This window comes from Camelus ferus, chromosome 21 (genome assembly GCF_009834535.1).
Source record: "Camelus ferus isolate YT-003-E chromosome 21, BCGSAC_Cfer_1.0, whole genome shotgun sequence".
NCBI lineage: Eukaryota > Metazoa > Chordata > Mammalia > Artiodactyla > Camelidae > Camelus > Camelus ferus.
The window spans coordinates 17,624,611-17,637,623 of record NC_045716.1 but is presented as its reverse complement, the minus strand read 5'-3'; the positions used below and the strand labels follow the sequence as shown (position 1 = coordinate 17,637,623).

The 13,013-nt window shown below is 34.5% G+C and overlaps 1 protein-coding gene across 1 annotated transcript in view; it reads left to right on the top strand.

Annotated features, from left to right (window-relative positions):
* ATF6 (activating transcription factor 6) overlaps window positions 1-13,013 on the top strand; it is a gene marked incomplete at its 5' end in the record, with an annotated part of 166,906 nt that overhangs the window by 15,833 nt on the left and 138,060 nt on the right. Inside the window, 3 exons of the mRNA XM_006173144.2 lie at window positions 5,100-5,229; window positions 5,812-6,015; window positions 11,315-11,535. Of these exons, the coding sequence (XP_006173206.2) occupies window positions 5,100-5,229; window positions 5,812-6,015; window positions 11,315-11,535 (555 nt within the window). The remainder of the gene's footprint in view (window positions 1-5,099; window positions 5,230-5,811; window positions 6,016-11,314; window positions 11,536-13,013) is intronic.

Genomic DNA, 13,013 nt, shown 5'->3' with positions numbered 1-13,013 from the left:
CAAGAAAAGGAAGTATCAAAGGATTTAGATGTTTTTTGGAAGGGAGAAGAGCAAAATAGAAGAAAAATTCAAATTAATGTTTCAGTTAATTATATCTGCTATAAATTCAGATATCTTCCTTCTGGCAGGATTTACCTCTAGTCAGTTACTAAATCCTGATGATTCTGTCTACTTAGTATCTCTGGGATTCATTTTCTCTGCCCCTGCCGGGCCATCATCACCTCATCTGGATTAAGGCAATAGATTTTAACTGGTCTCTCTGCCTAATTCCCCAAATCTTTCTTAGCAGAGGAATCTTCAAAAATAAATCTTTCAGAATCACAAATTTGATGGTGTCAGTTTTTTGCTTAAAATCTTTTCATGACTTCCCAACCCTTACAAGGACAAAATTCAAATTCCCAGTGTCTAGGTGCTCTGTGATCTGGCTGCTGCTTACCTTTCTAGTCTTGTTTCTCACTGTCTCTTCCTACCTTCACACTCCCCTTAGCTTTAACCCAGAGAGCTCCTGTGTGCTCCACTCATTCAGCAACTGGGCCAGGAACTGTTCTCAACACCGGCTGTGAACAAGATCAGTGGGATCTCTGCTTCTACCTTGTAGGTTTTTGCACACGTTCTTCTTTTTGCCTGGAATAGCCTCATTTTGTTTTTTCCTTTGTTTGGAAAACTATTCATCCATAAGTCCCAGTTCAAAAATTACTTCCTCCTTGAAGGTTTTCTCTGATTGCTGCTATTGGAAGTTCTCTGTGGTTGCACAATTTCGCTAAATGATTTAATTTTTCAAATTTAATTTACTTTTAAAGTCAGAAGTGTATAACACAGTATATTCACAGAAGCCTAATTACTGTCCTTTCCTTTCCATCCTTCCTTACACAAAAGGTAGGATCTATATACCCTGTTTTGCACCTTACTTATTTAACTTAGTGGCATATCCTGGAGGTAATTCCTATTTCAGGGTATAGGATCTTTCTCATTTCTTTTAATGACTGCTTAGTGTTCCATTGTGTGGATATATCATACTTTATTCAGTGACTTCTTTATTGATGAACATTTGAGTTTTCAGTCTTTTCTGGACTCAAGACAATGCTGTTATAAATAATTTTGTACATCAGTCCCTTCACATTTTTGTCAGGATATCTTTGGGATATACTCCTAGAAGTGAGATTGCTGAGATAAGGGTGAATAAACTTGTGATGTTACTGGTTATTGCCAGACTTCCCTCCAGGGCTGTTCAATTGTGTATTCTGACCAGCAGTATGTAAGACGGCCAATCATCCCATCGTCACTACACAGCATGTTTTATTTTCTACTTTTTTAAAATTGTAAGTGTGGTTGAACGTCTTTTCATATATCTCATATATATAAGGCCTATTTGCATTTCTTTTTATGAACTGTCAGTTCAAATTTTTGTTCACTTTTCTATTGGACTGTGTTGGTCTTTTTCTCTTCAATTTTTAAAGTGTTTTTTTATCTGAATTTATTCGAAAAAAATTACTCCACTTACAGTTTTCTCAAATTTCACAGGTTTAAACCACTGTTCAGTGATTTATTTTTCTCTTTTTAAATGACATATAGTTGGTTTAGAATGTTGTATTAATTTCTAGTGTACAGCATAGTGATTCAGTTATATATAGAAATTACTTTTCATATTCTTTTTCTTTGTAGGCAATTACAAGGTATTGAATATAGTTCTAAAGTGTTTTTATTACATATTGAATTTATTAGTACTTAGTTTGTGAAATAATTTACAAATATTTTTTCTCCAATCTGTCATTTGTTTTTAAGCTTTATTTATGGTGTTTATTTTCTCCATAGCTGAATTGCTTTGTTGTTGTTGTTGTTACTCAAAGGAAGGTTTTCACCACTCAGTGGTTATAATATTTTTGTTGTTGTTTTCTCACTTACATAGATTTTTTTGCTTGGAACAGCCTCAGATTTACAGAAATGTTACCAGTACCTTACAAACAACTTTTTTTTTTCTGAACCATTTGAGAATAAGTTGCCAACCTGATGCCCTGTCACCTCCAAATACCTTAGTGTCTGTTTTCTACAAGCAAGGATATGTCTTAATTGCCACAATATAGCCATTAAAATCAGGAAATAAACATTTATACCTTACTATCATCTAATCCTCAACTCCCATTTAGATTGTGCCAGTTGTCCCAAAGATGTCCTTTAGACAGCAGGAGGATCTAGTTGTCTTGTCTCTTAATCTCCTTCAACTGAAACAGTTTATTCTTCCCTGACTTTCATGACCTTGTCACTTTTGGAGATTAAAGACTAGTTATTTTGTAGAATGTCCCTCAGTTGGGTTTGTCTGATGTTTCTTCAGGATAAGATTCAGGTTTTGTATCCATGGCAGGAATACCACAGAAGTGATGCTATGTTTGTCTCATTTACTTTTGATGAGGTGGCACACAATTTCAATTTGTGCTATTACTGATGAGATTCACTTTGTTCATTTGATTAAGGTGGTGTCTGCCAGGCTGTTCCACTGTGAAGTTGCTCTTTCTCCCTTTTCTGTAGATAAGTATTTTATGAGGAGGTACTTTAAAACTATGTAAAAATATCCTGTTTCTCATCAAAATTTGTTCGTTCATATGTTTATATCAGTATGGACTCATGGTTTCCTATTTTATTCAACAGATTATGACCCATTACTATAATTATTTATTCCAATTCTTACTCTGTTCTGGATTTGGTCAGTGCAGATCCCTTCACATTGACTCCTATGTTTCCCCTGGGTTTTGACATCCTTCATCAGGCTGACCCAGTGTGGATGCCCTTACTACCCTGCCCTGACTCCCATGCTGCGCTGCCTGCCCTTAACCTCCTCACATTGGAATCCGACACTCCACCAGGCTGCCCCTCTGCATGGATGCTGGTCTCGGCGCTGCCCCATCTTGTGGCTTTAGGATCAAATTATTCTGAAAGAAATAGTTTCTAATATTTTTCATAAGATTTTATTTTTAATATTTAGATCTCCCATCCATTTGGAGTTATCTTGGTTTATGATGGTATAAATCCAATTTTTTTATTTTCCCAAATGACTGTCAAAAGGATTGTTCCAGTACCATTTATTAAAAAGTTCATCTTTTTCTCACTGATTTCCATTTTGTGTATGTATTTTAAATTTATATAAGTGGCATTGTATTAGATCTCTTTGTTTCTTACTTTTAAAAATCAGCACAGTGTTTTTAAGATCAATTCATGTTGCTCTGGAAGCATTATGCTGTGCATCAGAAATTGACACAACATTGTAAACTGACTATACTTCAATAAAAATACATGTACAAAAAAAATTCGTTGTGCCCGTCTACATTAGTCTGTTGCATGTAACTGCAGAACACTTCGAGTATATGTTTGCTATGTTCTGCCTACACTGCAGTGAACATTATCCAAAATGTCCCCTGTAGGCCCATGAGTTTACCTTAGTATGTGTTAGGTATGAATCTAGTTTTAATTTTCTCTATATAAGTAAACCAATTTACCCAATTGTATCACTTTTATTATCATTGTATTAAGAATATTGTATATTCTTATATATTATAATACTATATATAATTATTATTTATAATATTATAGTATAATATATTATTATATCTCTTTACTCAGATTTTCTTTTATGCCTCTCAGTTAAGTTTTCTAGTTTTCTTCATATAGGTCCTGCACATTCCTTAGAAGATTAATTCCTAGGAATTTTATAATTGCTATTAGTATTGTGAGTGAACTATTTTTTATTATATTTTCTAAGTGATTATTAATACAATATTTTCATAATGAAGTTTTTTTTAGTTGGCTCTTACATGTGTTCCAAGTATACAGTATATCACCTCACAAAATAAGACATTTCTGTCTCTTCTATTTTAATATTTATTCTTTGTATTTCATTTTCTAGTATAATTATTTTTGCTAGAATTACAAAAAAGCAATTTGTTACAATTTATTTATTTCTTGTCCTGACTTTAATGGTAATGTATTTAGTATTTTACCATTAAGTATGACTTTGACTATACGGTTATGCATAGCTTTTTTTTTTTTTAATGTTAAGAAAGCATACCTTCAATCCTTATTTTCTAGGATTTATATGAGGAATATTTGCTGAATTTTTTCAAATACCCTTTAAGCATCTAAGGCCATAAAGATAATCGTTTCCTCCTGTATTATCTCTTGCTTTTTTTTTTTCTGAAATATAATATACTCTGTAAGGTTCATATAGCCCAGCTTAAGGCTACATGCTAAATAGGTGTTAAGGATGAATGAATGAAGCAGTTCTCGTTCTCACCAGCATGACTGAGAGTGATTTTTTGACTTGAGGGAGCCTATATCATGCTGAGAGTAAACAAATATCCTCTTAACTTTTCTTTCAATAATCTTACAGATTCTTTTGAAGATGTATGATGTATGCATGTATATATGTATGCCCATTCTGTTATTGATATAACATCTTTTTCTCTTAGAATTGAAATACTACTTTTATCCTATGTTAAGTTTCTTTATTTTAACAAAGAGCCACTGAATATTAAAAGACTTTTGGAAAAGATTAATGTTAACTTTATGTATCTCTTTATTATCAATCCATCCATTAAATAAAATAGCCCTACCCCTTTCAGTGTTTTTCTTTCAAAACATTTGCGACAGTGTTAATAAATAGAAAAGGATAAAAATAGTAAGAATAATTTGCTTTTGAGATTCCTGTAGGACTGAATACAAGTTGGTGGGGAAAGGATATTAGGGTTTTAACTGTAACCTCATAATGATACTAGTATTTGACTAGGAACCAAGTAAGATATAAAGTTTGTGGGAGAAAATGTAGAAGCAGATCAGATCAGTGATTCATATCTTTAATATAAAAGGATAAAATAAACATACTCTGCATTTTTGGTTATTTTCTCTCTAGTATTAATGGTTAATGTTGATTTGTTCATAGTCTCTTAGTACTTTACATATAGTTATATTTCTGATATATTATACTTTTGCCTTGAAGTTGTCTTGAAGTATTTTCTCTGTTTACATATGAATCTTGCCTCTCTTTCTAAGCGATTTTCTGCCCAAGGAGAGTATTCTCCTGCTGAATTTGTTTGTGATTTATTTTGCTACAGGAGGAGTTGGATTTGTCTTCTACTTCCCAGATGTCTCCCCTTTCCTTATATGGTGAAAGCTCTAATAGCCCCTCGTCATCAGAGCCACTGAAGGAAGATAAGCCCATCATTGGTCCTAGGAGCAAAACTGGTATTACTCCATCTCCTAGCCTCTGTTATTTCTATTTATACTGAGCTTAGGCTTCATTTCTTAAAAGAAAATGTAGGATTAAGTGTATATTTATTAAGCTGGCTTTCTGTTTTAAAATTAGTAGACCTCTTTTGTTTGTTGTGGATGATTAATGTGGGGAGGAAAGGGAAGAAATCATCTTCTTTGGTTGTCTTTGTCTTTATAGATGAATGATACTTTAGAGTTAGGGCCCTGTCATCTTCAGGAGACATTTCAAAGTTTCAGTTAGAGATTGAATATTAGGGCTATTTGGCTGTTACATTTGTTACCTCATTCTCTCTAGGCTTTACTCAGTGATTTTAGCTATTCTCCTTTACTCGTTCATGTGTCCCTTTCCCAGAGCTGCAGCTTGGTCAAAAAGAAAGACCTCAGATTGAGGACTTTTCTTCAGTCCATTAAGATAGAGTAGCTATGCTTAAACTTCAGTTAAGGATAGTCAGAGGTCAAGATAATGCGTAGGGAAAGGTGTATAATAGAATCTGTTTTCTAGGATTTGCTTAATTGCCCTTAAATTGATTTGTGGTTTGTTTGGTTTTTCTCCAGAAAATGGACTGACTCCAAAGAAAAAAATTCAGATGAGTACAAAACCTTCAATTCAGCCCAAGCCTTTATTACTTCCAGCAGCACCCAAGACTCAAACAAACTCCAGTGTTCCAGCAAAAACTATCATTATTCAGACACTACCAACACTTATGCCGTTGGCAAAGCAACAACCAATTATCAGTATACATCCTACACCCACTAAAGGTACCTGAATGGAATTTGAGCATGCGTGTATTTAATTGGAGGGCACTAAGGCTTGTGTCATGATTTGTTTTAATTCAGGTTATAATTTCTGAACACATGCTGTGTTTCAGGAATTGTCCTTGGTTGTGAGGATGTTTTAGAGAGACTAATATGTGGTTCCTGTTTTAACAAGGAAGATAGCTATCCAGATCCATTACATCTGATACTTCTTTTTTCTCACAGTTTTAATTGTGAAAACACTTGTCTCTAAGGCTTGTAGTTTTATATAACCGCTTGTAACAAAGAAGAAAATCTGGGAAGCTTTCTTGGTGCCATTTTATTCTGAGATTTTTGTGTCCATGAGCTTTTTTGTCTTTAAGGAGAAGTCAGTGTTTAAAATAATATGATTCATTTCAGGTCTGATAGGTGTGTTTTGGCAGTAGAATCAGGCTCTTAATCTCTGATGAGGCAGCATTGTTTAGTAAACATGATCTTGTACGAGGCATTAAGAGACCTGAAAGTCTGTCTTCAAGTAGTTAAAAAGGTGTGTTTCTATATTTTGTCCACCAGATGGCCTCACATAGTTGATTCTACAAGGAGTTGAAGTCTGTATGGAAAGATGTTCAAGTGTGAGGATTTGGTACTATTCAGACATAGGAATCATTTGCACATAGAGATCTCATCATTGTGCTTATACTGATATGTGTACACATGACTAAAGGAAAACCTGTGCAGCATTCTTTCCTGTATTGAGCTTGTTGTTACCATGTAGGACTAGGTGTCAGTAGGTTGTAAATAAACACCCGTGTTACATTTATGGCTGTATTTCCAGCTGTGGATCTCATTTCTTTGGAGCATGGCTTTAACGAGGGCAAAGTCATAAATTTGATTTCCATGTGCTCTGTGAGCTTTGTTCTATTCCATGGTCATTGACAATGTGACATTGATAAAAAGAACTGGTTGAGAGACTAGATGGATCAGTGAAAAGCCATCAATCAATTCCTACCAAAAAAACCCAAAAAAAATTCCTACCAAAAAATACCTGCTCTCTCAATAGAGAGTTAAAAATGCTGCATTTTTCTTGTGAAAAATAGCAGTCCTGTAGAATGGTATTCTTGTTGTCTGTGGATGGATGTTAAGTGTGCATGAACTCCCTGATATAAAATGCAAGATATAGTGAGTGTTATTTGTGGATTTTTCCTGGAATAGTCTCCAAACTTTCATCGGAATCTCAAAAGGGTCTGTGTCTTTCCAAAGGCAAAATTTTAAACTTGTGAAGATCTTCATTATAGTTCCCATAAGCTATTAAAACACATATATAAAAAGTAGAAGTTTGACATTAAAATGACCAGTATGAAAAGCAAAGAGTATTCCTAAGAATTTAATCTTAGCAGACTATTGATTATGTTTGATGATAGAAGGTCTTACCTATAGCAAGAAGAAAAACTTCTTTTCTGAACAGTTTATCAGTTTCAGAAACCTGACTCATACATTATCCTGAACTTCAGTGCTTTCCCATTATCTGAAGATAGTATGTATTTGGGGGAACATATGCTAATATAGGGTACTTGTCTGTTTTTATAGTATAATTAGAGAGATGATATTAATATAATGTACAGATTTATGTATATGTCTTTCATTTATTTGAAAACGGGGAGGGAAGAAGAAGGCAAGTGTAGGAGATGCATTTTACAGTTAATCAATATCAGTATCTGTAGTAAATATTTTCCCACTAAAAAAGAGGTAATTCTTACCAGATTAAGTTCAAATTCTCTAGCTTGGAATGTAAAACTCATCATGGTTTGGCTCCAATTTAGTTTTTCTAACTTTACATCATAATAAACCCTTTCTGTAAACCCTTTAGTCCAACTGGTCTGGCCATCGTCCCTTGAATTTTTTTGTTTTTTCTTGTTTCTTAACATGCCACTCTGTCTGCCTGAAACAGCTTCTGCCTACTTCTGTATCTGAGTCCTATACATCCATCAAGACTCTTATGAGTAGTGCAGGTGAGAGATAATGGAAGTCCGGAATATCAGTGAAAATGAAGAGCCAGCGGAGGCAGTAGAGATGTTAAAAAATATAGAATCACAGGGCTCAGTAATCAGATGATGTGAAAGGAGGATGGAGGATAGAGAGGAAGGTTTCCTGTCTTGGGCTTTTTGGGTAGATTATAGGGCAAATCGCTGAAATGGAGGATAGAGGTAAAATAACTTGCCCCAAGTTAATCTGCTAGTGAGAGAGTCAGAACTTGAGCCCGGGTGGTCTGGCTCAGAGTCTACGTAATTAATCACTGTACTATATTGCCTCTAAAAGAATGCGGAGATGTGATCCTTGATCTCAAGAATTCTACTATGTAATTGGGGAGCCAACACATTTACACTTGGGTAAATAACAGTATCTATGAGAACTAATGAATTAATAATACGTGAGATGCCCTTATAGAAGCAATTATTATACATAAAAGTAGATAAATAGTAGTAGTGGTAGTAGTAATAATAATGGCTAACACTTAAGACTCTTACTGTGTGCCAGATAGTGTTCTAAGTGTTTAAGTGCATTATCTTATTTAATCCTTAACATCAACTCTGTGAGGATAGGTGCTATTATTATCGCCATTTTATAGATGAGAAAATTAATACACAGAGAAATTATTTGCTCAGTCACACAGCTGTACTATTTTAGGCAAAGGAAGCATTCAATCAATGTTTGATACAAAATTTGAAATCTTTGAAAATAACTGAATAGGAAGAAACTGACTATCACAATCAGTGAGTCATACATAGTCGAAGGTGTCCAGCATTGAATCCAGCCATGGTTCATTATGGGGGATTTGTGTGTAATGCCAGAGAGGATTTTGAGCATGCTGACATGGATAAACAGCCTTTTGTTATGTCCATTTTAATTGTTTCCGCACTAGAAACTGTAGTAACTATGTTCAGCTGCTAACTACTTAAGAACTGAAACAGTTCTTTGCATTGCATTTTGTGATCTGATGAGCATCTTCTAGCAGGTCAGGTTTAGCAAGTCAACAGGAGACATTGTAATAGAAATTAGTTGTTTCTCCTCATTCTGCCTTAAACCCAAACATGCCTAGGATATTTCAATCCTTGATTTAGATGCTGGATAATTCGAGCATATCCAGGGATGAAAGGGCTTGATGTGCATTATGGAAGAAAAAGGAGGCATCAGTGGCCTGGTAGGATCCGAAGTCACGTTTGGCATACAGACCTTACCTTGGTATTGCTCCGTCTCCCTCACTCCGTGCTGCAGGTCTCTCAGCAAGGATATGGTGATAACTAGACAACAGACAGTACAGACTTGGATTATTTTTCTTAATTCGTTTTAAGAAATATTGCAAAGCCAACTGCATGTGTTGCCTGCCAACACTTTAGATCTGTAGCTGGAGCTAGAGGTAGGATCCTTTCTTTGAAATGACTTAATTCTTTATGTTTAACAGCTCCTCCGTTCTTTGGAATGATCCAAAAATTCATTCAACAGTGTTTAGCTTTCTTAAACTCAGAAGATGTGAAACACTGCTTCTGATAATGCTCTTCTCAAAGTATTGGTTTAAGTCAGTGGCTCTCAACCTGTAAACTGTGGGCCCTGGGATTTGGATGGTGGGAGGAGTAGTAGCCTTTGGTAAGGGCATCTGCAAATCCATGTTGTGTCAAGCATTTTCTGTAGACTGAATAAATAATTTGTTTCATATATCTTTGTACTGCTATTTTTCAGATTTTTGTGGCTATACTTCTGATTTGTAAACTCCAAATTTATATCATTAATAAATTCTTAATAGCCTTTTCTCATCACATATTCTCTCAGTGCACAGAAACTGAAAGGAAACCATGATCATCTTGGGTGACCATGATATTTTTTGATATTAAGGAGGGGTATTTATATTCAGAGTGGGAACCCTTGGTTTAACACCTGGATTGACTGTGATATCTTCGTATATTTGAAAACCTAACACTTTGTCATATGCTGTTTATTTTATTTATTAATTTTTATTTGAATATTTGGCATAAACAAATTTGTATCTGCTTATGAGTCATTTCCTTATTTTATATGTTTTTATTTTATAAAATGAATTATTTCAAAGGAAAATTAGAAGAGCAAAACATTTAGTGATCATTTATGCCCATGTAAATTGTATATATTACAAATCTATGCAATTATTTTTAGACCTTTCTTACTAGTTTGCTAACTTACTTGGGATAAAATGCTATTAATTAAATTCTACTTTTAGTATTTTTTTTGAGGCCATCTGAAACATAAAGACTTTGATTTTATGGAACTGAATTTTTTTAAACTAAGACAGATGTTCTTAACAAGCAGGTGTTCTGAAGCATTATTTTGATTTTTAGTTTTCCTTGATCCTTTGAAATACTGCGATGAGATTCACATGGATCATGTTTTACTGTCTGAAAGTATAATGCTTTGTTTTCCTTAAAGAAGATTATAAATATATTTTGTGAGATTTTAGTTGCCAGTTACTGTAGTACCTTTATTTTGCTAGATAGGCCCAAGCAACTGTGGATATTAGGGGAGGCTTTCAACACCTTATAAAATTGGCCGGATCTGAAAGGAAACACTCTGTGGGCAAGTAAAATTTTTAATAGACCAGTGTGAAGAATTTTACTAGTCTTTAAGTTAATGATACTAATTCTCCTCAGATTAGCATAATTTTAAAATAAGGTAAAATGTGAAGATTAAGAAAAGACTTGTAGACCTGTTAGGTGGAGAGGGGAGTTGATATTATCTGCAGGCTATTTTAAATTATGGACTCATGTTTCCTGCGCGTGTTAGCTAAAAATTCATCTCAAATGGTTTTAACTTTTTGATATTTGTAGCCTGTCATTCTCCCAAGTACTGAGTTACTGAATCTCTGTTCATGTATTCTTGGTGTTGTATGTATTTCTAAATCTCATCAATTTAAAATACATGATTCTCTGTTTAGTATAAAAAGTTATTTATAATATGAAAAATGCTTTTAGCACTAATAAATTTCAGAGGTTAATACTTAGAGAAACCTATGTAAAACAGCTACTTTGAGATGTGTTAGTTGAAAAAAATTTATGGAAATATAATAGTTAATGATAACTTCAAAGAGAATGAATTTAGTTGGTTTCATTAAATACACAAAAACAACGGAAGTCAGTATGAATGTGTGCTGCTGTTGATTGTGTTTTAATAGGTGGTTTGAAATCCCTTTGTATAATCTTACCTATTACATATGCAGAAGAGGCCTAAATGTTAAACAGCTGTCCCTGCCACAATAGTTAGGCACCCTCTGATTCCTTTTCTTTTTTCTCCACTGCAGGTCAGACCGTGGTGCTCTCTCAGCCTACCGTGGTACAACTCCAGGCACCTGGAGTTCTGCCCTCCCCTCAGCCAGTCCTTGCTGTCGCTGGGGGAGCCCCACAGCTACCTAATCATGTGGTGAATGTGGTACCAGCCCCTGTGGCAAATAGCCCAGTGAATGGAAAACTTTCTGTGACTAAACCTGTCCTACAAAATACCATGAGAAGTGTGGGTTCAGATGTAAGTTTTGAAGCTTAGTGCTTTTTTAATGCCTGATGTAAAAAATGAAAGCAAAAACAAGGACAAAACACTTTTTTTTTTGTTGCCTTGTTTTTGTTTTTTAAAACTTGTTTTTACTATGTCAAATGTGATAAAATTGCACATTCACATCCAGTCTGTGGTAGAAAATTAGGGTGGGGCTTGTTATATTGGAATCTAAGTGAAAAGGTTTAAAAAAGTCTGAAGTAGTTTGATGAAAAGAGAAATACACATACCTTCCTCTTCTTTAACTCCTTCTTTTGAGCCTTTTCATCATATTTCTCCAGCCCTTTGCTCCTAACTCAATCATACACTAGTATTTTACAGGATTCTTTCATGTTTTCTGATTGAAATATTTTTGGCAACTCCCCAGATAAGAGTCTGGAGACTGCTTTTTAGTCAGGGTGTACATTTAGCTTCTCTCTTGACTTACTGAAGGGTTTCCACCACTGCATAATGTTGACTTGCTACTCTTAGGAATTCAGTCTCTTAATGATTATCTGGTATTTTCCCATCTTTGCAAACCTTCAGATTTTCTGTTGTAAGGATTTTTTGTAATTTATAAATCACAGAAAGTTTCCTAAGATCTGAAACAACCTGAAACCAGTTAAAGCACTTGCCAGCTAACTCTTGCTTTCTTTAGAAGTGATACAAAATACCTCATGTTATGTATTAACAGTGATTGAACATTGTGGGCCTGAAGTTTAAGGGAAGTTAAAGTCACATAATCAGTCTAAAAGTGAAGTCTTGTGGGGAGGGTACAGCTCAGTGGTAAAGTACATGCTTAGCATGCATGAGGTCCTGGATTCAATCCCCAGTACCTCCACTAAAAAAAAATGAATAATAATTAAAAAAAAAAAACATAATTACCCCTGCCCTCAAATACTAAAAAAATTAAAAGCAGAATCTCTAAAATTGTGATTGGGAAGGCAAACCCTTCTGTCTGGTCTGATTTCTTTAAAATGAAAATGGATATTACTGGTTGTTAATATTGCTACTCCACTTTTTCGTTGGTATTGCAAAGTACTTTTAAAATCCTGTGAGTTACATAAGGTTGTTTATCAGACTACTGACTGATCTGTCTACCAGAATTTATTAACTAGCATGTCAGGAGCCCATTTAGTTGTGAAATTGCTCTACTGTTGCATAAGCACAGGCAAGTACTCTCAATCAGCAATATTGTAAAGACCCATAACAAAAGAATATAATCTAATGAAAGTAGAACTTCAAAGTTCTGCAGTAATTCCCACAGTTTATGTATGTATTGAAAACAGCCCCTGCCAAGACATGAAGGAGAAACATTAGTGTTATATGAGAATAGACATGGATAATACAGGATTAAGCTTGACTGTTACACTGGTTTATTTCGAAGACTGAGAAAAGGTAAGCTTGGTACTTATGACATAATAGGAACTATTAGGCACTAAAGCATAGTATGTGTTTCAGTTGAAGATGAAATG